Source organism: Brienomyrus brachyistius, unplaced genomic scaffold (assembly GCF_023856365.1).
Source record: "Brienomyrus brachyistius isolate T26 unplaced genomic scaffold, BBRACH_0.4 scaffold35, whole genome shotgun sequence".
Lineage (NCBI taxonomy): Eukaryota > Metazoa > Chordata > Actinopteri > Osteoglossiformes > Mormyridae > Brienomyrus > Brienomyrus brachyistius.
Window position 1 is genome coordinate 674,131 of NW_026042310.1, and position 26,113 is coordinate 700,243.

The window sequence follows — 26,113 nt, forward strand, 5'->3', positions numbered from 1 at the left end:
TGTCTAGGAAAGCGCTATATAAATGTGACATTCAACCTACGTATGCGCACAGAATGCTGCAGTTCCTGAAGGCCATTTAAGAACAACAGGATATATTTACCAGGTGCTAAATACTGAGGAAAAACTACACATCTCAGTCAAACAGGCTTCCTTTTACTTATAATGTACAAGTAAATCATTAACAAGGTTAATCATCTTAAACATGCTGAAGTCTGAAGTAAGTATTTCACTTAATAATCAGTGACCCAAAAGAAATGAATACCCAGAAGAGGTATATAATATGGTGCGGGATCGAGGATGATCTTGGGATAGCAGCATCACATAGTGAAAAATGAAACAAGCACACTACGAACAGTGAAAAACAGAGCTGTTTCAGTATCTCAGCTAGTGTCAAAGAATAACTGTATGGTTTTACCACTATTCATCACTCCGGTTAAAAAAATGAAAAAGTACTTTTTCTAAAACTGGGCACGTGCTGAGATATTGTGTGCTTTGGGAGTGTTGGCCCAGGTCAAAGTGACACAGGTCATATTTACAACTTTAAAGCCTTACAGAAATACAAAACTGTATTATTACCAATCTTCAGTATACTTAAAGAAAACGTATTAGTTACAACACAATACATGGCTATTAATAGCGATTAGGAACACAGACCAACAAAAACTATTTTTGACAAAAATAAAAATTCTGAAGCAATTACGGATAAACGATTATATCATTCACAGAAATACAGAGGCACAACTTGCACTGTGGCATTTTCTGGGTCAAAAACAACTATGCCCGGCAACTTTGCACATTTGTCTAAGTTGAAGACATGAGCCTTTAACCGGTGAGCAGTTACAACGTGTCATAAATCGCAGGTTACAATAGAACACAATGTTCTGTCGTCTGCACACTGCAAGATAATCTACTAGGCATTTCCAGCAGGTGGCAGCAAGAGGTCAATCAAGAAAAAGCAGAAGAGTTGCTGGAGATGCGAAGGTATCTGCCTGTCTAATTTTTACTGTCCAGATAAATTTTACTGTCCAGACATTACACTGCAGAATACAGTATTTTTAAAAATCAACATTATTCCATCAATCTAAAATTAGCGCGCGCTACCATCCACAGTCCGAAAGTACAGACCGAAAAGTGAAGTATCAACTAACATTGATACATATAGACTTTGACATGCACTGTTTCTACAAGACAGGCGACGTTACTCGCTTCACATGGGAGAGGTCATAATGGTTTGGCCCCTACGTTCATATTTCGTCTACTCCCACACTACACGCATCCGAAGCAGAGCTTCACTCTGTGCTTCACACAGATAAATCTCTTGCAGGTGGTGCACACGGAAGCCGTCGTTGCGTCCTTCCAAGGGGGACAATCCTGGCAGCGTTTCTCCAATACACCACCAGCGGCAGCCTGCAACGATACCTGTATTAGTCCGGGAATCATCCTAAAACGCCTACAGTTCTGTTCACGTCTGCATCTCGCACTTACTGTAGGCAGCGGAGGGTTGAATCCTGCACCTGTCGTTACAGCAGCCTCCACTCGAAACCTTCTTATCACCAAAGCAGCTGCCGGAGCCCTTGGAATCCTCTCTGTTCTTTGGATGTGAGGAAGCACAAGTTCCCTTCCCAGCTCCTCTAGAAACAATCTCCAACGCTTATTGGAGTTACTTTTTTCCCAGTCTGGCTGTATTGCCAGCCAGATCACGAAAGCGTTGTATGCGGATATATCCATCATGTTATAAAAGATCATATGGGGCCACCGTAAAGTCTTTCGTTGGCAGCTGTAACAGGCCATCAACCTGTCTAAATTGTCTACCCCTCCTTTTGTGGCATTATAATGCAGAATCATCTCCGGTTTCTTGTCTTCCCTGTCACTGATCTGTCCCTCTCGATGCAGTGTACTCATCAGTATCACATTTTTGCCCTTCCGTGATATGTACGACACCAGAGTAGTATTGGCTGTATATAAAAACTCTGAGGATGTCACTTTCCTCTCCTTCAGTGTGGAAATCTCCGGCGGCAGCTCTGGCTTTTTGCGCAATATTGGGCCAACCATAGTCATGTTGCGCTTGAGGAGTTTTTGCCCCAGGTCATATGATGTGAAAAAGCCACCACAAGTGATGTGGTGGCCGCTGAGGCCCTGCGTCATGTCGAACATCACCCGCATTCCCTGGTCTCTCTTTGAGATTACGTCCTTTGCCTTTTCGGTGCAGATTTGCATGTTCCATGCATAGGATGAAGCAGCATCACATGCAGCCCAGATTTTTATGCCATACCTTGCTAGTTTGGACGGCATATACTGCTTGAATGAGCAACGGCCTTTAAATTTAATAAGGCGCTCATCCACAGTCACATTGGATCCTGGATTATACATAAGTGGAAGCTGCTCAACCCACTTGTCCCACACAGGTTGTATTTCTGCCAACTCGTCCTCCTGTTGTCTGGCACATTCTTTTTTCCACTTGTCAAATCTTAAGCAATTTGTGCATTTGTTGAAGTCCATCCATGACATTACTGCACTGAAAATAGGTCTTCCTGTCTTGGGATCCCACAGACTTCTAGGTTTCTCACGTTTTGATTTGTAGACACTTGAGAGGATGAGGACCCCATAGAAGGCATGCATATCCACGTCATCCATGTCTTTCCATTGCTTACGGTAAATGCGTTTTCCCTCAAGGTTGGTCATTTTCAGAAGGTCTTTCTGGATTGACTTGGAAATAAATAGTTCAAATGCTGACCTTATGTCACTGACCTGTCTCACTGCCAATTTCGTGGGCCCGGGTACCTTATGTAATGTAGCAGGACAGTAAGGTTGTGCAATATCTGGAGATGATGACCATTTAATCTCATTAGTGGGCATGAATAGTTTTCTTGGTATCTGCTGGGGTCGCCGTGGGGCTTTTTGGTTGTTAGAGTTTCGAGTTCTGTACTTCAGAATGAGTTCATCTTCTGCATCACCCTCACATTCAATGTCCTCTTGATACTCCCATTCTAACGCATTCTCATGGTCTTCTTCACTCCTTGACGATTCTTGCAATTCTGGTTCTGAAAATGAGTAGATGAGAATGATGTGACCCATGTAACGCATTGCCTTTTATCTATTTTGACAACACCCTCCCAATTTGCGTGCAACATGTCGTGAAAATGTAGAGGATTCTCACATTACACACAGCGGAGGACAGGAAAGCAAATGCTGTTTGAGCAACGTCTAGTGAAAAACATAACAATGCATCAGAACTGTCTGATTTGTGTACTTGTGCGTCTCTCGGTCTCTATGAATTTGATGAACATGATCAGTCTGTTTTGACTCCCATGAGTCAAATTGACCCACACAAGACACCACAGTAGGGCAGCACGACATTTGGCAAAAAAAAAATCACATCGTCATATCTAAAACTTTTTCTGATAAATATTACGATTTAAATGAATGTCAACTAGTTTGGCAGTGTTGCTGATAATTGTGCTGACAAATTTGCTCTTGCTCAGTATCATGACTATGGAATGCAAAAGATTAATGTCTTTTGGTTACCAGTTCATGTTTGCTTTTTCTCCTTCTCGTCCATTTTTGTTACAATCTCTCACAAATGCGGCACATTGTGAGTGAGCGTGACAGCAGGAACAAAGACGACTATGGCTCAGACAGCACATGCAACACTCGTGTAAAAGCAACGGCGGTAAACTTTAGCCGAATTTTGTAACACGGCACATAATCTTGAAAAGGAACAACAATTAAAACTGCAAAGCATGTTGGGTATTTCTGATGACTGAAAAATGTTTCAGCTTAACTTATTGATGGCTGCAACCTAGCTAACTAACCTTGTCATGCATGACGTGCAATGTTCATATCACACATTGTACAGCTCTACAAGAACCTTTAAATCAGAGTAAATTGAGATCGACTTCTCCTACCGAACCGCGAGTTTTCCTTCTGCCTCAAGCAGCTAAGTAGCTGAAATCAAATGAGTCATGCTTTGCATTTGTCTTACTTGATATCGCATGTCCTGTGATATGATAATTGCACACGTGCACTTTGCGATGACCACGCTGAAACGATATATCGTGCAGCCCTACACTGGAGCTTAAGCAGACTTCTGACAATTTTACGTGCAAAAACACGGTATAAAAGTGAAAACACTCGTACCTTGGGAAGAACGGTGGTGTACCTGAAAACAAGAGAAATAAAAGGGATGTGAAGCACCAGGATGATTCCAAGGTCCCCGGGCCACAAAAAAATTAGACACTGTGCGGATTGATGTGGGTTGGGGGCCTAATATGGTATTCTTTTATAGCGTTCAGGTTCTCTAGCTAACACCCCAGAACATCTAAGATCTAACATTTTGAAGCTAAAATCACCACATTTAGAAATTGGGAATGGTCAAGATCAAGAAAATGAAGAGGAAAACAATATACAAGCAAAATCATAAGGATAAAAAAATCCCAAAGAATTCCCATGGTCTAAAGGGGAAAAGAGCTGTACACACACTCCCATTCATTTAATTAAAACTACTAAAATAAGATTGTTCAATAAAACTATACATAGTGGAGCTACACGTACAACCATTAAAAGGGCTTAGGAGGACAAGGGAGAGGGAACTCGGTCACAACAGATGTCTGCAATCATGCTAAAGCAATACAGTTCAAGATAATACGCCGAAAGCATGTATCCCCCAACCACACACATCATTTAAACACCACTCTTTCACCTGTGTCTTAAAGGCAAGACAAAAATTGGTACTCTCACTATCTTTGGTCATGCCGTAAGATGCAAAGATGGTCTAACGTTCTGACTGAAACGGGAAAAATATTTCGTTATGAACTAGAGATGTGCCCTGTGTTCCTCATCCTGGGCATCACAAGCAGACATGTATGAAAAAACAAGAGATTACACTGCATTCTTACTTATGCTACAAGGAAGAGCATTTTATTGCAGTGGATTAATGAAAAAGAAACTGTTTAAGGCTGGCACAGAGTGCAGTTTGAGTTTAGTGTCATTACAGTACCGTACAGCTATATTACATTCAAAAACAGACCAATTCTATCAAACGTGGGAACCCAACGTGAACTATGTAGAGCCTGGTGTCTCTACCATCATGCTGCAGTTCTTCTTATATGTTCCGCTGCACATTGCATGGTATTATGGATTACGACAATCATGATCATTATCAGAGTAGTGAGGGCTGAATATTGAATGCATTGCCATAAATGTATTCAGCAATGTATTCCGTTACAGTACATAGAGAGTGCTGTATGCAGAATACTCTTGGAATATTTTTAAATGACATTTTTGAAAATGCACGTATAAAACAGCCATGCGGCCTCATTTATTTTTTTTATTTGCTTCTGTTTGCCATATTTCTGGGAGGTGAATCTGCTATTTATTTTTTGCATATCAGCACAAACCTCAATAAAATATCGACATGAAAGGACATAACTCTTCCCCACCACTTATTCCTTCAATCAGGTTCTGAAAAGCTGGCTGCCCCAGAATAGAAGAGGACTGTACATCCGCGATGCCAAAAGTAAAAATCAGACCATTCACCTTTTTTTGGGAGCCTTGTTTTTTTGCAGTGCCCAGTTTTCGTTGTTTTGATGGCCTTTCCTCTTCAGCTTCTGAGTTGTCTGTGCTTTCATCCTCTGAGAGGACTCTCTCGTTTCGGCTTGTTTTATGCACTCCAGCATGCTTTTTCTGCTGGGATGAAAAAGACCCATAATTAAATCTTTTTAGCTCTTTGTGAAATTCACAACAAATTCACAAAAAAAGCCCCGGTAGGCATAGCAAAATAACTGATATTTTTTCACAGTTTTCACCAGGGGAAACAAACATTGTAGAAAATTATGAAAAAAAATGTAATTCCACTCGAATAAACAAGCATATGTTTTAAAAGCTGATGAGCAGCATAAACTACCAAAGGAAGCAGGGGAGCTAAAATGCTAGCTAGCTGTTTCATGTTTTTGAAAGCACTGTATTCAGAATACTTTCAGAATACATTTAAATTACATTTTTGAAAATGCACGTGTAAAACAGCCGTCCTGTATTTGGTTAATTTATTTTTGCCCTATTTCTGGGAGGTGAATTTGCTAATTACATTTTGCATATCAGCAAAAACATGAATAAAATTTCAACATGAAAGGACATAACTCTTCCCCACCACTTATTCCTTCAATCAGGTTCTGAAAAGCTGGCTGCCCCAGAATAGAAGAGGACTGTACATCCGCGATGCCAAAAGTAAAAATCAGACCATTCACCTTTTTTTGGGAGCCTTGTTTTTTTGCAGTGCCCAGTTTTCGTTGTTTTGATGGTCTTTCCTCTTCAGCTTCTGAGTTGTCTGTGCTTTCATCCTCTGAGAGGACTCTCTCGTTTCGGCCTGTTTTATGCACTCCAGCATGCTTTTTCTGCTGGGATGAAAAAGAACTGTGATTAAATCTTTTCAGCTCTTTGTGAAATTCACAACAAATTCACAAAAAAAGCCCCGGTAGGCATAGTGTGATGCCCGGCTCGTCCGCTCCTCGTGTGTGCCACGCCCCCCGATTACCCATGTGTGTTTCCCTGATCGTCGCCAGCTGTGTCTAGTTATTTTGATCAGTCCTGTCTATTTGAGTCCTTGTCTTGCCAGAGTTGATTGTCCGTCATTGATGTTACCTGATGTTCGTCGATGTCCGTGCTTCCTGGTACCTGTTCCCTAATAAATCCCCAGTATTTCCCCGTACTACGCTTGCTCGCCTGCTTTCTGCCTGCTTGCCTGCCTATACGCCTTGCCCGTATCCACGGATCGTGACATATAGCAAAATAATCAATATTTTTCACATGGAAAAAAAAATTGCAGAAAATTATGGAAAAAATTGTAATTCCACCTGCATAAACTAGCATATGTTGTTTTAAACGCTGATCAGCAGCATAAACCACCAAAGGAAGCAGGGGAGCTAAAGTGCTAGCTAGCTGTTTTATGTTTTAGAAAGCACTGTAATTCAGAATACTTTTACAATACAGACGCTCCTCTACTTACGAACGAGATACGTTCCGAACGGCCATTCGCAACTTGAAATGCTCGTAAGTCAATTTTTGTCATTATTCAACATCATTTTAAGGGTACACGCAAGTACTAAGAACTAGAATGCTGGGAGTACGCATCGTACGCTGCTGCATGGCGGGAGTAGTGGCCAGAAGTCATACTAGGCGGAATGGGTGCGCAGAGAAAAAAAATAATTATGTTTGCAGACAGGAAACAGGAGCCCAACGAACACAATTTGGACTTAGTTCTCTTCGTTCGTACAGTATGTCTGAAAGTTCTTAAGTTGAAAGTTCATAAGTAGAGGAGTGTCGGTACATTTAAATTACATTTTTGAAAATACACGTGTAAAATAGCCGTGCTGTATAATTATTTGTTTAATTTCTTTCTGCCACATTTGTGGGAGGTGAATTTGCTAATTACATTTTGCATATCAGCAAAAACATGAATAAAATTTTAACATGAAAGGACATAACTCTTCCCCACCACTTATTCCTTCAATCAGGTTCTGAAAAGCTGGCTGCCCCAGAATAGAAGAGGACTGTACATCCGCGATGCCAAAAGTAAAAATCAGACCATTCACCTTTTTTTGGGAGCCTTGTTTTTTTGCAGTGCCCAGTTTTTGTCGTTTTGATGGCCTTCCCTCTTCAGCTTCTGAGTTGTCTGTGCTTTCATCCTCTGAGAGGACTCTCTCGTTTCGGCTTGTTTTATGCACTCCAGCATGCTTTTTCTGCTGGGATGAAAAGGACCCATAATTAAATGTTTTTAGCTCTTTGTGAAATTCACAACAAATTCACAAAAAAAGCCCCGGTAGGCATAGCAAAATAACTGATATTTTTTCACAGTTTTCACCAGGGGAAACAAACATTGTAGAAAATTATGAAAAAAAATGTAATTCCACCTGCATAAACAAGCATATGTTGTTTTAAAAGCTGGTGAGCAGCATAAACCACCAAAGGAAGCAGGGGAGCTAAAATGCTAGCTAGCTATTTCATGTTTTTGAAAGCACTGTATTCAGAATACTTTCAGAATACATTTAAATTACATTTTTGAAAATGCACGTGTAAAACAGCCGTCCTGTATTTGGTTAATTTATTTTTGCCCTATTTCTGGGAGGTGAATTTGCTAATTACATTTTGCATATCAGCAAAAACATGAATAAAATTTTAACATGAAAGGACATAACTCTTCCCCACCACTTATTCCTTCAATCAGGTTCTGAAAAGCTGGCTGCCCCAGAATAGAAGAGGACTGTACATCCGCGATGCTAAAAGTAAAAATCAGACCATTCACCTTTTTTTGGGAGCCTTGTTTTTTTGCAGTGCCCAGTTTTCGTTGTTTTGATGGTCTTTCCTCTTCAGCTTCTGAGTTGTCTGTGCTTTCATCCTCTGAGAGGACTCTCTCGTTTCGGCCTGTTTTATGCACTCCAGCATGCTTTTTCTGGTGGGATGAAAAAGAACTGTGATTAAACCATTTTAGCTCTTTGTGAAATTCACAACAAATTCACAAAAAAAGCCCCGGTAGGCATAGCAAAATAACCAATATTTTTTCACAGTTTTCACCAGGGGAAACAAACATTGTAGAAAATTATGAAAAAAAATGTAATTCCACTCGTATAAACAAGCATATGTTGTTTTAAAAGCTGATGAGCAGCATAAACCACCAAAGGAAGCAGGGGAGCTAAAATGCTAGCTAGCTGTTTTATGTTTTTGAAAGCACTGTATTCAGAATACTTTCAGAATACAATTAAATTACATTTTTGAAAATGCACGTGTAAAACAGCCATGCGGCCTCATTGTTTATTTACTTTTTGCCATATTTTTGGGAGATGAATCTGTTAATTACATTTTGCATATCAGCAAAAACATGAATAAAATTTTAACATGAAAGGACATAACTCTTCCCCACCACTTATTCCTTCAATCAGGTTCTGAAAAGCTGGCTGCCCCAGAATAGAAGAGGACTGTACATCCGCGACGCCAAAAGTAAAAATCAGACCATTCACCTTTTTTTGGGAGCCTTGTTTTTTTGCAGTGCCCAGTTTTCGTTGTTTTGATGGTCTTTCCTCTTCAGCTTCTGAGTTGTCTGTGCTTTCATCCTCTGAGAGGACTCTCTCGTTTCGGCTTGTTTTATGCACTCCAGCATGCTTTTTCTGCTGGGATGAAAAAGACCCATAATTAAATCATTTTAGCTCTTTGTGAAATTCACAACAAATTCACAAAAAAAGCCCCGGTAGGCATAGCAAAATAACCAATATTTTTTCCATAGTGTTCACCATGGGGAAACAAACATTGTAGAAAATTATGAAAAAAATGTAATTCCACTCGCATAAACAAGCATATGTTGTTTTAAACGCTGATCAGCAGCATAAACCAGCATTAGGAAGCAGGGGAGCTAAAATGCTAGCCAGCTTTGTGGCCAACTCTAGCTTGGTTGAGTTTTAACTTGAAAACATTGCTTATCATGAGCTGGTTCTTTTAAATTAGAAGTTGATACTTCCAGCACTGACAATGTCTTTACCATTGACAGGTACAACTGGCATTCAGCAGCAAATGAACTTCCACTACTTCTTTGAAAGTCAGAAATATGATGCTTACATTTCTACAACGTGATAGTACTACAGTTGGTCATGAAAGCTGGTCTACAACTTTGCACTGCCCTCTAATGGGCAAAGGGAAAACCATGCATGTGAAGATTTAACATAAAGACTTAAAAAACACTGCATATATCCTTTAAAGGTCTTCGAAAAATACTCTAAATTACTGCCTTGTAAAATGTAACATGGACTAAACACAGATAATTTTATTTATATATTCTGAATACGCACTTCTTGTTACATGTATTCCGTTGTGGGTGGCAACTCTACTAGCTATGTTAAACCCGCCCCCTGTGACGAGCAGCGAAGCCGTCAGAGGAAAAACACTCCGCAATGAATCGCACTGTAGGTGTATTACTAGTGTTACGCTCTACTACAAAAATATCGCACGACTTATTTAAGAAAAATCAGATTTCAGCTTGCAGTCATTTCAATTTCTCATCCTCTTCATGTTTTGTATAGGGGAGTCCTAAGGGAATTTTAAGCATTTTTGGCCACATCGCCCAGCCGAAATTGGTACTCGTAACTGTCTGCCTTCGGTCATGCCGTAAGTTGCAAAGTTGTTCTTTGAAATAACTGATTCAAACAGGACAAAACATTTGTTTGGAACTAGAGATGGACTCCGTGTTCCTCATCCTGGGCCTCGCAAGCAGATAATGCTGCATGACAAAACAAGAGATTACACTGCATTCTTACTCACGCTGCAAGGAAGAGTATTTTATTGCAGTGGATTAATGAAAAAGTACCAACTGTTTAAGGTTGACACAGAGTGCAGTTTGAGTTAGTGTCATTACAGTAACGTACAGCTATATTACATTCAAAAACAGACCAATTCTATAAAACGTGGGAACCCAATGTGAACTATGTAGAGCCTGGTGTCTCTACCATCACGCTGCAATTCTTCTTAAACGTTCTGCTGCACATTGTCGTAATCCATAATACCATGCAATCATGATCATTATCAGAGTAGTGAGGGCTGAATATTGAATGCATTGCCATAAATGTATTCAGTAATGTATTCCGGTACAGTACATAGAAAGTGCTGTATGCAGAATACTTCTGGAATATTTTTAAATGACATTTTTGAAAATGCACGTATAAAACAGCCATGCGGCCTCATTTATTTTTTTTATTTGCTTCTGTTTGCCATATTTCTGGGAGGTGAATCTGCTATTTATTTTTTGCATATCAGCACAAACCTCAATAAAATATCGACATGAAAGGACATAACTCTTCCCCACCACTTATTCCTTCAATCAGGTTCTGAAAAGCTGGCTGCCCCAGAATAGAAGAGGACTGTACATCCGCGATGCCAAAAGTAAAAATCAGACCATTCACCTTTTTTTGGGAGCCTTGTTTTTTTGCAGTGCCCAGTTTTCGTTGTTTTGATGGTCTTTCCTCTTCAGCTTCTGAGTTGTCTGTGCTTTCATCCTCTGAGAGGACTCTCTCGTTTCGGCTTGTTTTATGCACTCCAGCATGCTTTTTCTGCTGGGATGAAAAAGACCCATAATTAAATCTTTTTAGCTCTTTGTGAAATTCACAACAAATTCACAAAAAAAGCCCCGGTAGGCATAGCAAAATAACCAATATCTTTTCACAGTTTTCACCAGGGGAAACAAACATTGTAGAAAATTATGAAAAAAAATGTAATTCCACTCGCATAAACAAGCATATGTTTTAAAAGCTGATGAGCAGCATAAACCACCAAAGGAAGCAGGGGAGCTAAAATGCTAGCTACCTATTTCATGTTTTTGAAAGCACTGTATTCAGAATACTTTCAGAATACATTTAAATGACATTTTTGAAAATGCACGTGTAAAACAGTATTTGTTTAATTTATTTTTGCCCTATTTCTGGGAGGTGAATCTGCTATTTATTTTTTGCATATCAGCACAAACCTCAATAAAATATCGACATGAAAGGACATAACTCTTCCCCACCACTTATTCCTTCAATCAGGTTCTGAAAAGCTGGCTGCCCCAGAATAGAAGAGGACTGTACATCCGCGACGCCAAAAGTAAAAATCAGACCATTCACCTTTTTTTGGGAGCCTTGTTTTTTTGCAGTGCCCAGTTTTTGTCGTTTTGATGGTCTTTCCTCTTCAGCTTCTGAGTTGTCTGTGCTTTCATCCTCTGAGAGGACTCTTTCTTTTCGGCTTGTTTTATGCACTCCAGCATGCTTTTTCTGCTGGGATGAAAAAGAACTGTGATTAAATCTTTTTAGCTCTTTGTGAAATTCACAACAAATTCACAAAAAAAGTCCAGGTAGGTATAGCAAAATAATCAATAATTTTCACATGGAAAAAAAAATTGTAGAAAATTATGGAAAAAATTGTAATTCCACCTGCATAAACTAGCATATGTTGTTTTAAACGCTGATCAGCAGCATAAACCACCAAAGGAAGCAGGGGAGCTAAAATGCTAGCTAGCTGTTTTATGTTTTAGAAAGCACTGTATTCAGAATACTTTTACAATACAGTCGCTCCTCTACTTACGAACGAGATACGTTCCGAACGGCCATTCGCAACTTGAAATGCTCGTAAGTCAATTTTTGTCATTATTCAACATCATTTTAAGAGTACACGCAAGTACTAAGAACTAGGATGCTGGGAGTACGCATCGTACGCTGCTGCATGGCGGGAGTAGCGGCCAGAAGTCATACTAGGAGGAATGGGTGCGGAGAGAAAAAAAAAATGTTTGCAGACAGGAAACAGGAGCCCAACGAACACAATTTGGACTTAGTTCTCTTCGTTCGTACAGTATGTCTGAAAGTTCTTAAGTTGAAAGTTCATAAGTAGAGGAGTGTCGGTACATTTAAATTACATTTTTGAAAATGCAGGCGTAAAATAGCCGTGCTGTATAATTATTTGTTTAATTTCTCTCTGCCACATTTGTGGGAGGTGAATTTGCTAATTACATTTTGCATATCAGCAAAAACATGAATAAAATTTTAACATGAAAGGACATAACTCTTCCCCACCACTTATTCCTTCAATCAGGTTCTGAAAAGCTGGCTGCCCCAGAATAGAAGAGGACTGTACATCCGCGATGCCAAAAGTAAAAATCAGACCATTCACCTTTTTTTGGGAGCCTTGTTTTTTTGCAGTGCCCAGTTTTCGTTGTTTTGATGGTCTTTCCTCTTCAGCTTCTGAGTTGTCTGTGCTTTCACCCTCTGAGAGGACTCTCTTGTTTCGGCTTGTTTTATGCACTCCAGCATGCTTTTTCTGCTGGGATGAAAAAGAACTGTGATTAAATCTTTTTAGCTCTTTGTGAAATTCACAACAAATTCACAAAAAAAGCCCAGGTAGGCATAGCAAAATAACCAATATTTTTCACATGGAAAAAAAACATTGTAGAAAATTATGGAAAAAATTGTAATTCTACCTGCATAAACTAGCATCTGTTGTTTTAAACGCTGATCAGCAGCATAAACCACCAAAGGAAGCAGGGGAGCTAAAATGCTAGCTAGCCGTTTTATGTTTTAGAAGGCACTGTATTCAGGATACTTTTAGAATACAGTGGTACCTTAGTTTGTGAGCATAATTCGTTACGGAAACGTGCTTGTCATCCAAAGCACCCGTATATCAAAGCGAATTTTCTCATTAAAATAATGGAAACTCAGACGATTCGTTCCACAACCCAAAAATATTCATATAAAAATGATTAATACAAAATCCATCCATCCATCCATTTTCCAAACCGCTTATCCTATTGGGTCGCGGGGGGTCCGGAGCCTATCCCGGAATCAATGGGCACGAGGCAGGGAACAACCCAGGATGGGGGGCCAGCCCATCGCAGGGCACTGATTAATACAAAATATAAAATAAAAATACATAAAACAAATTAACCTGCACTGTACCTCTGAAAAGAATCATGGATGAGGGAGATGAGAGAGAGGAAAAGAGGGTTATTTTGTAGGACGACTTTCACTATAACTAAAAGAATAATAGCTATCTGTTGGCTCACTGGAATCTTTTTCTTTTTGTATGACTTTAACAAGGAATCTATCCAACGACAGCCGCTTTTGCCTCCTTTTCCATTTCACGGAAATGTGGACATTGCATCGTGGTAATGCACATTTGTTGCTCGCACTGTTACGCCCTTATTCAGGTGGTGCTTCTCTACTAAATTTGACTATATGAGTGAGGCACGCTGACTGAGACCGAGCATGGGAAACGATTACCCACAATCCCGTAGCAAGAGAGAAGAACCATCGGCTCAGTTGTGATCATGCGACACTAGGCAGATTAAGAATATACGTAATACTCGCATTGCAAGACCTTGCTCGTTTATCAAGTTATAATGTATTACAAATTTTTGCTCATCTTGCAAAATACTTGCATACTAAGTTACTCGCAATCCAAGGTTTTACTGCATGAGCAAAACAGCCGTGTTGTATCATTTGTTTTTGCCATATTTCTGGGAGGTGAATTTGTTAATTACTTTTTGCATATCAGCATAAACATGGATAAAATATCAACATGAAAGGACATAACTCTTCCCCACACCTTATTCCTTCAATCAGGATCTGAAAAACAGGCTGCTTCAGAATATAAAAGGACCGTACATCCGCGATGCTAAAAGTAAAAATCAGACCATTCACCTTTTTTTGGGAGAGGAGTTGAATTGCAGTGCCCAGTGGTCGCCCGTTCGGTGGCCTCACATCAACTTCTGAGTTGTCTGTGCTTTCATCCTCTGAGAGGACTCTCTCGTTTCGGCTTGTTTTATGCACTCCAGCATGCTTTTTCTGCTGGGATGAAAAAGACCCATAATGAAATCATTTTAGCTCTTTGTGAAATTCACAACAAATTCCCAAAAAAAAGCCCTGGCAGGCATAGCAAAATAACCGATATTTTTTCAGTTTTCACCAGGGAATACAAAAAAAAACATTGTAGAGAATTATGAAAAACAACAGCATACGTTGTGTTGAAAGCAGGGGGAAAAAAATCAGACCATTCACCTTTTTTTGGGAGCCTGGTTTTTTCGCAGTGCCCCGTTTTCGCAGATTCAACGCCTGATCATCTTCATGATCTGAGGACAGCTCCACCTGCATAAACCGGCATATGTTGGGCTTTCAAAGCTGATGAACAGCACCAATAGACTGAGCATTTTTGTATATTAAAAACATTATCAATAAAAAAAAATTATTACGTGCCCACGAGATGTCACCATATAAAGCGACGTTTCAAACGTTCGGAAGGTTTCATAACTTTCCGAAAGAATTGATCCAATTGGCACGATCCATCAGAATCGCGATACTTGCCATCACTGACTTAGCGAACCAGAAAATTCATCGCATTCAAAAGCCGATACACTTCCTGCAACACTTCAATCTTCTGCTTCACTACTTGCCTCAATCTCATACATTTCCGGTTCCAGGGCTTGTGGGGAAGGTGTTTCAGCCGTGTAATATACTGGCTCTGAAAATGTGCAGATGAGAATGATCTGACCCATGTAAAGCATTGTCATTTATCCATTTTGACTAGCCTCCCCCCCCCCCCCCAACTTGCACTAGAGACACAATGAGCATGTACAAGATATTCACATTACAAGTTGAAGAGAACACGAAAGAGGACGCTGTTTCACCAATGTCTGAAGAATAATGAATTACAATAAAGCAGTTGCATTCAAACTAGTAGCAAAATGATCTGTATGTATTTCAATGGTCTAGCTGTACGTGGGTAAGAGTTGCTGAGACCAACAGTCGTTTTCAATGGGGCCTTGAACTGCCGGTGAATCGCATGCGTCTCTCTGAACATCCCATAAGATGCATAGATATTATGCAGAATTCCGTTGATTTAAACGTGAAACGACAATGTAAAAAGAAGTGCACCCTCATACCTGGGGAAGGCGGGCAGTCTGTCGACATGGCAACCTGTAAACACAAGAAACAAAAGGTATGAAAACCACTGCAACTGACCCAATGAAGACAGCCGAAGTTACTTGTGAATTTTAAATATGAAGTTTCCAGTCAGTTGAGATGGTTGCAATCACAGTGTTTGAGTACAGGTCTGTGAATGATTCTCAGTAATGATGACCTGAGTTTGACCTCAAAAGTACGAACTACAGAGTATTAAGTGAAAAATAAAAGGCACTATTTGGTAAATGCTACTATGTGACCACTAGATGGCACCATCTAGTGGTCACATAGTAGCATTTACCAAATAATCCGTCAGAATCCAGATATTTGCCATCCGTCATTGCCATCAGAATTTACCATCCGTCAGAATCCCGATATTTGCCATCACTGATTTATGGAGAAAAAAATTCACTGCATTCAAAATGCAATACACTTCCTGTAACACTTCAATCTTCTGCTTCACTACTTGCCTCAGTCTCTTCCAATTTTGGCTCCAAGGCTTGTGGTGAAGGTGCTTCAGCCGTGTCATGTACTGGCTCTGAAGATGTGCAGATGAGAATGATCTGACGCATGTAATGCATTTTCCTATGTCCATTTTGACTAGCCACACGCCCCTCAATTTCCACTCGAGACACAATAATTATATACAAGATATTCACATTACAAGTTGAAGAGGACACGAAAGAGGACGCTGTTTCACCAATGTCTGAAGAATAATGCATTACAATACAGCAGTTGCATTCAAACTAGTAGCAAAATGATCTGTATGTATTTCAATGGTCTAGCTGTATGTGGGTAAGCGTTGCTGAGACCAACAGTCGTTTTCAATGGGGCCTTGGACTGCTGATGAATCGCATGCGTCTCTCTGAACATCCCATATGATGCATAGATATTATGCAGAATTCCGTCGATTTAAACGTGAAACATCAATGTAAAACAAGTGCACCCTCATACCTGGGGAAGGCGGGCAGTCTGTCGACACGGCAACCTGTAAACACAAGAAACAAAAAGGTATGAGAACCACTGCAAAGGACCCAATGAAGACAGCCGAAGGTATTTCTGAACTTTAAATTTGAAGATTCACAGTTAGCTGAGATGGTTGCAATCACAGTTTTTGAGTACAGGTCTGAGAATGATTCTCAGTGACATTAACCTGAATTCAACCTCAAAAGTACTAACAAGAGAGTATGAAGCTGAAAATTAAAATGTACTATTTGGTAAATGTTACTATGTGACCACTAGATGTCACCATATAAAGCGACATTTCAAAAGTTCCCAAAGTTTCAAAATCCAATCGCCACGATCCGTCAGAATCCTAACATTTGCCATCACAGTTTCAGGGAGAAAAAAATTTATTGCATTCAAAAGCCGATACACTTCCTGTAACACTTCAATCTTCTGCTTCACTACTTGCCTCAGTTTCTTCTAATTTTGGCTCCCAGGCTTGTGTTGAAGGTGTTTCAGCCGTGTCATGTACTGGATCTGAAGATGTGCAGATGAGAATGATGTGACCCACGTAATGTATTGCCATTTATCCATTTTGACTACCCCTCCCCCCCCAACTTGCACTAGAGACACAATGATTATATACAAGATATTCACATTACAGGCTGAAGAGGACATGAAAGCGGACGCTGTTTCACCAATGTCTGAAGAATAATGCATTACAATAAAGCAGTTGCATTCAAACTAGTAGCAAAATGATCTGTATGCATTTCAATGGTCTAGCTGTATGTGGGTAAGCGTTGCTGAGACCAACAGTCGTTTTCAATGAGGCCTTGGACTGCTGATGAATCGCATGCGTCTCTCTGAACATCCCATACGATGCATAGATATTATGCAGAATTCCGTCGATATAAACGTGAAACGACAACGTAAAACAAGTGCACCCTCATACCTTGGGAAGGCGGGCAGTCTGTCGACACAGCAACCTGTAAACACAAGAAACAAAAGGTATGAGAACCACTGCAAAGGACCCAAGACAGCCGAAGGTATTTGTGAACTTTAAATTTGAAGATTTACAGTCAGCTGAGATGGTTGCAATCACGGTTTTTGAGTACAGGTCTGAGAATGATTCTCAGTAAAAATAACCTGAATTCAACCTCAAAAGTGCCAACTATGGACTATGAAGCAAAGACTAAAATGTACAATTCGGTAAATGCTATTGTGAAACAACTAGATGTCACCATATAAAGCGATGATACAAACGCTCCGAAGGTTTCAAAATTTTCCCAGATAATTGTTCCAATCGTTATGATCTGTCAGAATCACCGATATCGGCCATCACTGATTCAGGGAGAAAAAAATTCATTGCATTCAAAAGCCGATACACTTCCTGTAACACTTCAATCTTCTGCTTCACTACTTGCCTCAGTCTCTTCCAATTTTGGCTTCAAGGCTTGTGGTGAAGGTGCTTCGGCAGTGTAATGTACTGGATCTGAAAACGTGCAGATGAGAATGATCTGACGCATGTAATGCATTTTCCTACGTCCATTTTGACTAGCCACACCCCCCTCAATTTCCACTCGAGACACAATGATTATATACAAGATATTCACATTACAGGCTGAAGAGGACATGAAAGCGGACGCTGTTTGAGCAACGCCTGAAGAATAATCTATTACGATACAGCAGTTGCATTCTAACTAGTAGCAAAATGATCTGTATGTATTTCAATGGTCTAGCTGTATGTGGGTAAGAGTTGCTGAGACTAACAATCGTTTTCAATGGGGCCTTGGACTAAACGTGAAACATCAATGTAAAACAAGTGCACCCTCATACCTTGGGAAGGCGGGCAGTCTGTCGACACGGCAACCTGTAAACACAAGAAACCAAAGGTATGAGAACCACTGCAAAGGACCCAATGAAGACAGCAGAAGGTATTTGTGAATTTTAAATTTGGAGTTTCGGTCAGCTGAGAAGGTTGCTATTAAAATTATTGAGTACAGGTCTGTGAATGTTTCTCAGTGATGTTTACACCAGAATTCAACCTCAAAAGTATCAAGTAGGGACTATGAAAATTAAAATGTACAATTTGGTAACTGCTACTATGTCACCACTAGATGTCACCATATAAAGCGACATTTCAGAAGTTCCCAAAGTTTGAAAATCCAATCGTCACGATCCGTCAGAATCCTAACATTTGCCACACGGTTTCAGGGAGAAAAAAATTCATTGTATTCAAAAGCCGATACACTTCCTGTAACACGTCAATCTTCTGATTCACTACTTGCCTCAGTTTCTTCCAATTTTGGCTCCCAGGCTTGTGTTGAAGGTATTTCAGCCGTGTCATGTACTGGATCTGAAGATGTGCAGATGAGAATGTTCTGACCCACGTAATGCATTGTCATTTATCCATTTTGACTAGCCTCCCCCCCCCCCCCCCAACTTGCAGTTTTGTACATACAATAAGTAGATACAAAATATTCGCATTACAAGCTAGAGAGGATGGAAAGCAAATCATGTTTGTTTGAGCAATGACTAGTGAAAACATTACAATGCATCTAAACATGCCTGATTTCGGTACTTACGTGTTCTGTCTGTCGCTGTGTATTTGATGAACATGATTAGTCTGTTTTGACTCTCTACTACCATTAGGTGAAATTGATCCAGACACTTTACAAAGAATTCTAACATGTAGGAGTGTAGGGTAACCACTACACGAGTCAATTTTCAAGACCCTCAACGAAACAGAACACAAGACGTCAAGTTTCACGGTGAGCCAACAATTGTCGTTGCTTCCTTTCTCTCCATTACTCATAGAGGAGAGAGAATCGACCCAAAGACACCAGGGAGGGGATGCATGACATTTGAAAAAGAATTCACAACGTGATAATTGAAAATTTCACGATAAATATTGAGATTCATAAAATAAGAGTATGTCAACTGTTGGTCGTGTTGCCGCAATTTGTTCTGAAATATGATTTGCCTTTGCTCAGCACTGTTCTATAGTTGATACTAATAACGCACATCGTGCAGCTTGACGACGACCCTTAAGTAAACTGTTGTGTGAGACTTCTCTTAAAGATTAGTCTTTGAAATAATGGAAAATAAGAACCCTGCAAATTTTCTGTTTGTACCAAGCAGCTAATTAATTGTAGCATGATGCATTTGATTTCATTTGCCTTACTTGACATGTTATGTGATGTGATTATTACCCGTGTGCACGTTGCGATGACCACGCCGAAACAAAATATCGTGACCCCTATGCCAGGGGGTTAAGCAGACGTCTTGACAATTTTACGTGCAAAAACATGGTATAAAAGTGAACACACTTGTACCTTGGAAAGGAAGGAATTCTGCAGACATGGCTACCTGGAAACAAGAGAAATAAAAGTGACGTGAAGCACCAGGATGGACCCACTGACGACAACCAAGGTCATTTGTAATTTCAAGTCTTGAAAATGAAGATGAATATAATATGCAAGCATATGAATATATGAATATAATGTGTCCCTCATCCTAGGTCTCCCAAGCAGCTTTACTGCATGGAAAAAGCTGCAAGGAAGAGCATTTTATTGCAGTGGATTAATGAAAAAGTACCAACTGTTTAAGGCTGGCACAGAGTGCAGTTTGAGTTAGTCTCATTACTGTACCGTACAGCTATATGACATTCAAAAACAGACCAATTCTATAAAACGTGGGAACCCAATGTGAACTATGTAGAGCCTGGTGTCTACCATCATGCTGCAAAACGTTCTGCTGCACATTATCATTGTAAGAACGAATGAGCTAATATTGTGTTGTTCCACTTGCTTGCTCAGTGGTTTGTATTAATCTTTTACTTGTTGCAAATGGAGAAAATATATTGCAAAAAAATAAATTATACAATACAAAAATTATACGATCGAAACAGCATTTCAAAATATTTTTATTCATTCATTCTCAGTCTCACCAAGCACAGTTAAACAGATAAGATTATATTTCTTAAAAATAACTGACATCTTCTTTACAGAAGACCATTACACAACCAAATGATTTGTAGGGATTTCTAGGGAGATATCTATAGTGCATACACACTCACTAGCCACTTTTTGGTACACCTATTCAACTACTTATTGAAGCAAATATCTAAAATCAGCCAATCATTTGTCCGCGGCATAATGTAGAAAATTATGAAGATATTAGGTCAGGAGTTTCTGTTAATGTTCATATGAAACACCAGAATGGGGGGGGGGATGATTCAATAGACTTTCAATTGATGCCAAATGGGCTGGCATGAACATTTCAGACACAGCAGACAGCCGCACTGGGTGCCATTTCTGTCAGCTAACAAAAAGAAACCGAGGCTACAGTGGGAACTGGCTCACCGAAACCGGACAATGGAAGATTGGAAAAATGTTGCCTGGTCAGATGAACCTCTAATTCTCCTGCAACATTCAGATGGTAGGGCCAGAATTTGAACATGAAAGCATGGATCCATCATGCCTTATAAGTCCAATTGAGGCTGGTGGTGGTACTGTAATGCTGTGGGGGGGGTATCTTCTTGAACACTTTGGGCCCCCTTGCACCAACCGAGCGTTGCTTAAATGCTACAAACTACCGGAATATTGTTGCCGAGCATGTCAATGACCTTTATGACCACTGTGCACCGAGCTTCTAATTGCTACTTTAAGCAGCATAATGCACCATGTCGCAAAGCTTATGCCATCAGATTGGATTTATGAATATGTCAATGAGTTCACTGCACTCAAATGGCCTCCAGAGTCAGCAGATCTCAATCCGACAGAGCACCCAAGGGACGCGGAGGAACAGGAAAGCACCGTGAAGGTGCAACAGCAGATAAACCTGCAGCGACTGCATGATCCCATCAAGTCAACATGGAGCAAAGTCAACGTTTCAAGCATCTTGTTGAATTTATGCCACAAGGAATTAAGGCAGTTCTGAAGGCAAAAAGGGTATTAGCAAGGTGTACCTAAAACAGCAGCCATGTTCCATTTAACACACGCAATTTGGCCAGCAGATTGAAACCTCACTTGATATGATGCAAACATTCAGGAAGAAATCAATTGTTCCTATTTTCATCTCTTAGAAGCCCCATATTCAAAAATCACTAGTTCAGGGAGAGAAGATTTAATGCAAAAGCCTTCAGCAGCATTTCAACTCATCTTCCTCTTCACTACTTGCCTCAGGCTCCCGTGACACTGGTTCGAAGTCTTGTTGTCCAGAAGTTCTTCTGGCCGGCTACTTGCTCTGAAAATGTACAGATGAGAATGATGTGACCCATGTAAAGCGTTGTCATTTATCCATCTTGACCAGCTCTCTCCAAACCTGCACATGATACACAGAGTATGTAGAAGATTTTCGCATTACAGGCTGAAGAGGACATGAAAGCGGACGCTGTTTGAGCAACGCCTGAAGAATAATCCATTAGAATGCAACTGCTGTATTGTATCTAGTAGCAAAACGATCTGCATGTATTTCAATGGTCTAGCTGTATGCAGGTACAGAAGAGTAGTTGACAGTGACAGTCTTCAAATGGGGCCTTGCACTGCCGGTGAATCGCATGCGTCTCTCTGAACATCCCAGATGATGCATAGATGTCATGCAGAATTCAGCCGATTTAAACGTGAAACGACAATGTAAAAACAAGTACACCCTCATACCTTGGGAAGGCGGGCAGTCTGTCGACACGGCAACCTGTAAACAAGAAACAAAAAGGTATGAGAACCACTGCAAAGGACCCAATGAAGACAGCAGAAGGTATTTGTGAATTACACTTCTCAGTTAGCAGACAAGGTTGCAATCACAATTGTACAGTACAGATCCATGGAAGGTCACCACAGAGAAACAGTTCAACTTCAAAAGTAGCAACTAAGGAGTACAAAATCTACCGCACTGCCACACTCACAAAAACACTGCATGGCTTCACTGGTAAGTTAGGTTGAAAATACACAGCTTTCTTGAGCCACGGCACTTTTTTTTTTTTTTTACACTGAAAAAAAATCCGACACACCAACCACTCTCAAGTTATTTATACTCACTCAGTGTGAAACCTGAGCCTGTTTCGATGAACACAAAGCTGATATCCAGGCAGGAATTGAAGACAGACAGATACACAAAGCTCTTTAACAGCTCTCAGTCTCTCTCTGAATTCAGCTTTTATACGAGTCAGGTTTGAAAAGCTCAGCTTACACAGATATGTTATGGAAAACGGGAGTAATGTTGAAATAGTGATGTATTCTAAACAAAGCTATTACAGCACAGAAACTCGACGATGGCATAGTATTTGCAAATTAAATTAGCAAAAAAAGGGTTTTGGATCAATTAAGTGAAATTGGATCATTTCCCACGGCACACATTACAATCTCTCACTACACACTAGCGTGCAGCGGCACACTGGCTGAAAATCACGGCGTTAGCTGAAGGAGTACATAGGGTGTGATACGATTTACATGATGTGGAAAACACAGATACTGGACCGTGCATGATTTGTGGACAAATTGGTGGCTTAATGGTTAGGGAAGTGCACTCGTGATTGAAAGACTGCAGGTTCAAATCCCCGACCAGCAAGGCACCACTGAGGTACCCTGAGCAAGGTACTGCTCCCTGGGCACTGAATTAGCTGCCCCCTGCTATGTCACACATGAGTTAAATGCAGAGGACACATTTCATTGTTGTGCACTGTGGTGCGTCACTGACAATCACTAAATCCTAAAAATGTAAAATATCCTCGCAAAAGGCGTAGCTAGAGACTGGGCTTAGGGATTCTGGGCTCTTTGCACATCCCCCAACGTGAATTGATCATAAGGCCTGATTCGGCTATGGCAGAGTCCTTCCTAGGCAAAGGAAGGACTCTGCCAAATAACACGTGGTGCATTATGGGTGTTTGCATGTACCGTGTCCTGCTCTGATCAGGATTTGTCAACTCTGCGTTAACCTTACGAAACTTAGGACGTATCCCAGGTCAGACTTGGAGTGGATGTGTCACAAATGTATATAGTCATCAATACTATTATAAAATTGAAAGACACGGCTTTATTAGTGTTATAGTTTTTATAAATCTTCTGCCAAAACACAACCTAAACAAATATTAAGTCCCCCCCCCCTTTGCATAGCAACGTATTTTAATCAGACTGCGCTACTCCATTTTCAGTCTATGCCGTCCCTACCACCAGTCTATTTGTGAACTCCGAATGTGCAAGATAACCGACATTGACTAGGTGCTTCCTGTAGGTGGCAGCACAGAGCAGAGGTCAACCAAGAAAAAGCAGTCTTCTCAAAAGGAACACATGTCCGGGTCCAGGCTAATTTTGTCATAAAGATTTCAAAATGCCGTGGTGTGCCATATCACATTCATACCGGACCAAGCTTAGACTAACAACTTCCCACCAGCCAAATGTAGTGTAACCATAAGCTTCTGCACGCATAACCGAGCACAGCATGGAAATACAAAGGGAACGACGAACTAGGCTAGACTTTACTATAAGGCTGAGGCCCACCCCCGGAAATTGAGGCACTTTCCAGGTGGCTCCAGTGTTTATGGTAATGGCCCCCTAATCGGCCATTGCAGCCTTGTGTCGCAATTATAGAGTAGGGACCAGTAGGCATCAATTCACTCGTGACTCAAATTCAGCTGATGCTTGACCAAACTGAGGCCACAGAAGTAACAGGTCTCTAAGGCAAGATTATGTTAGAAGCAGGCCTTCATTTCTTCATTTCTATTGCCTACTGTTAATACATCATGCCAATGTAACCCTGTATAAAAACTATATGCGATAAGGCATATATTTTGCCATGAACTACATCCATGAACTACCAACTACTGTCAGAACAGTAAATACAAACAAAATGAATGCACGTTACTCCAAAAAGTATTTGTTTTGAGCTTATTCGGTGTGCATCATTTGTTTGTTGCTGTGGAAATATGGTTTCCATTTCGATTTCTTTCAGAAGTTATAACAATATAGTCAGCAACGCTTGCTTGAGTATCATAACTTACACTTATTCCTTCACAATACTAAGCCACAGAACAAGTTCACAACTAGAATACTTGCATTCGCAGAACATAGAGACTAATTTCAACATTCATAAGATTTTAATTATAGTGTCTACAAATTTTTATATCGGACCAAAAAAAATATTCGGGAAATTTCAATAGGAGCAAGTTGTTTTATATTTCACAGTTTAATATTAGTTGTCATGCGCATACCACCATACTAGTCTTATGAGTACACGTGTGGAACGATCTTCATACCTGTACTTTTCATTTCAGATTAAAAATATTAATTAATTAATGAAACAAATCCCTGCCTCCAATCTCACCATTCAACACTAGGCTTTACCATGAGGCTCATTGCCATCGCAGGAACTCTGCGCACTTCCCAGGTGGCTCCAGCGATTACAAGTAATGACCCCCTAATCGGGCATTGCAGCATTGTGTGGCGCCATTATAACGTAGTGATGCAGGGGTCAATTAAGAGGAGCGCGACTCGAACCGCTAATAATAAAGGCAAAACTATGCCCTGCTCGCTATAAGTGCTTAAATTTAAACTAACCCGCCCGCAAGCGATTAGAATATCCCAGAACTAAGTTTTTCATAAGCTGCCGAGCCGAAAAAAAAGCCTTTAAGGAGCCAAAAGTGGATTCAGGCAAGAGACTGAGCGCAACGGGTCATACTATGAAACCCCGATTTAAGGCAGTTTTCTGCAGCTTATAAAAACTTAAAACCCGCAAGCAGATCAAAATGTATCCGAAAAAAAGTGGAAATGTGGAAAAAAAAATAAAATGGATTTCTCAGAGCTCTAAGCATAGTGCCGTGTGTAGTTATTTTTATTACCACTATTATTAAATTAAGGGTCCAAGCCGGATGGACCCCTGTTTTCATTATGAACAATAGTAATGTTAATAATAATAATAATAATAATAATTATTATTATTATTATGCCAACTTACCTACGAATTGCATTTAAAGGCAGACTTGATGAAGGGATCACATTCGGGGACGTGGAGATTACCTGTACAATATGCAAGCAGTCATTAGGATGTAAACAGAAAAAAAAATGGCAAAAATGCCCACGGTCTAAAGTGGACAGTTTGATATAAACTCCCATTTTTATAATTCAAGGAACTAAAATAAGTTAAGCAAAAATATTCAACATGGTATGCGAAGACGTTCGACCGTGAGAACAATGTTTTACGAAGAACAAACAAAACTACAAGCAAAACAGGATGGACACTCACCTCAAGCGGACATCAACGCAAAACAGACCGTCGAGGTCGCTTTGGCGCTTTTAAACCGAATTATTTACCCCGGAAGTAGATCCCTGACCCGAGCAGCCTGTTGTTTTATTTTTCTTATATACCTTACTCGAATATCAACGTAAACGACTAAATATTGACAGCCGTGTTTCTTTGTGTTGCATTGTTTAATTTTGCAAATCATAAAATATAAGCATGTTTTATGTTTTTATTAAGTAATAAAAAATAAATCATTCTGACCTTTGAAAGCGCGCGCTTTCAAAACAGAACAATGGGCCTCATTCACCAGCCATTCTTTTAAAAAGTACTTTAAAGCCCACTTACGTAGTTTTCACTAAAATTATGACATTCGTAAGTTTTTCCTTATTTGGGAGCTGGTCTTAGGTAAGAACAGAATCTTCGCACACTCGCGCATACTTGAATGCTGACAATTTTGTACAAATAATTGGTCATTG

At 40.1% G+C, this 26,113-nt stretch overlaps 1 protein-coding gene and 1 long non-coding RNA gene across 52 annotated transcripts; one reads left to right on the top strand and one right to left on the bottom strand.

Moving 5' to 3' along the window:
- Positions 1-133: 133 nt before the first annotated feature.
- On the bottom strand, positions 134-25,724 carry LOC125721880 (piggyBac transposable element-derived protein 4-like). Of its 50 annotated transcripts, XM_048998037.1 has the most exons (27): positions 25,641-25,724; positions 25,353-25,414; positions 22,064-22,097; positions 21,585-21,650; positions 19,739-19,772; positions 18,692-18,759; positions 18,240-18,273; positions 17,828-17,895; positions 17,356-17,389; positions 16,873-16,940; positions 16,413-16,446; positions 15,929-15,996; positions 15,440-15,473; positions 14,951-15,018; positions 14,559-14,645; positions 14,202-14,348; positions 12,676-12,825; positions 11,637-11,786; positions 10,938-11,087; positions 9,009-9,158; positions 8,297-8,443; positions 7,587-7,736; positions 6,243-6,389; positions 5,536-5,685; positions 4,138-4,159; positions 1,486-3,041; positions 134-1,407 (listed from the first exon to the last, which is right to left on the bottom strand). In XM_048998037.1, the coding sequence occupies exons 5-27, from the start codon at positions 19,764-19,766 to the stop codon at positions 1,267-1,269; spliced, it is 3,651 nt and encodes a 1,216-aa protein (XP_048853994.1). In that variant the 5' UTR covers positions 19,767-19,772; positions 21,585-21,650; positions 22,064-22,097; positions 25,353-25,414; positions 25,641-25,724; the 3' UTR covers positions 134-1,266. The 50 variants fall into 50 exon arrangements, with proteins under 50 accessions (XP_048853994.1, XP_048853990.1, XP_048853987.1 ...); XM_048998033.1 differs by lacking the exons at positions 19,739-19,772; positions 21,585-21,650; positions 22,064-22,097; positions 25,353-25,414; positions 25,641-25,724 and having other exon boundaries at positions 14,202-14,345; positions 18,692-19,043; XM_048998030.1 differs by lacking the exons at positions 19,739-19,772; positions 21,585-21,650; positions 22,064-22,097; positions 25,353-25,414; positions 25,641-25,724 and having other exon boundaries at positions 12,676-12,822; positions 18,692-19,043.
- On the top strand, positions 16,429-20,406 carry LOC125721883 (uncharacterized). Of its 2 annotated transcripts, none has more exons than XR_007385992.1 (4): positions 16,429-16,511; positions 19,056-19,174; positions 19,748-19,835; positions 19,924-20,406. It is a non-coding gene; the product is annotated as an uncharacterized LOC125721883 (long non-coding RNA). The 2 variants fall into 2 exon arrangements; XR_007385993.1 differs by lacking the exon at positions 16,429-16,511 and adding an exon at positions 18,223-18,337 and having other exon boundaries at positions 19,029-19,174.
- Positions 25,725-26,113: the final 389 nt, after the last annotated feature.

Excerpts from the sequence above, each read along its gene's own strand:
- LOC125721880 (XM_048998029.1), bottom strand. The coding sequence starts at position 18,808 with ATGACAATGCATTACGTGGGTCAGAACATTCTCATCTGCACATCTTCA. Across the intron at positions 15,997-16,412 it reads AGACTGCCCGCCTTCCCCAG|AGCCAGTACATGACACGGCT; the intron begins GTATGAGGGTGC and ends GCACATCTTCAG. Across the intron at positions 4,160-5,535 it reads AACAAGGCTCCCAAAAAAAG|GTACACCACCGTTCTTCCCA; the intron begins GTGAATGGTCTG and ends TCTTGTTTTCAG.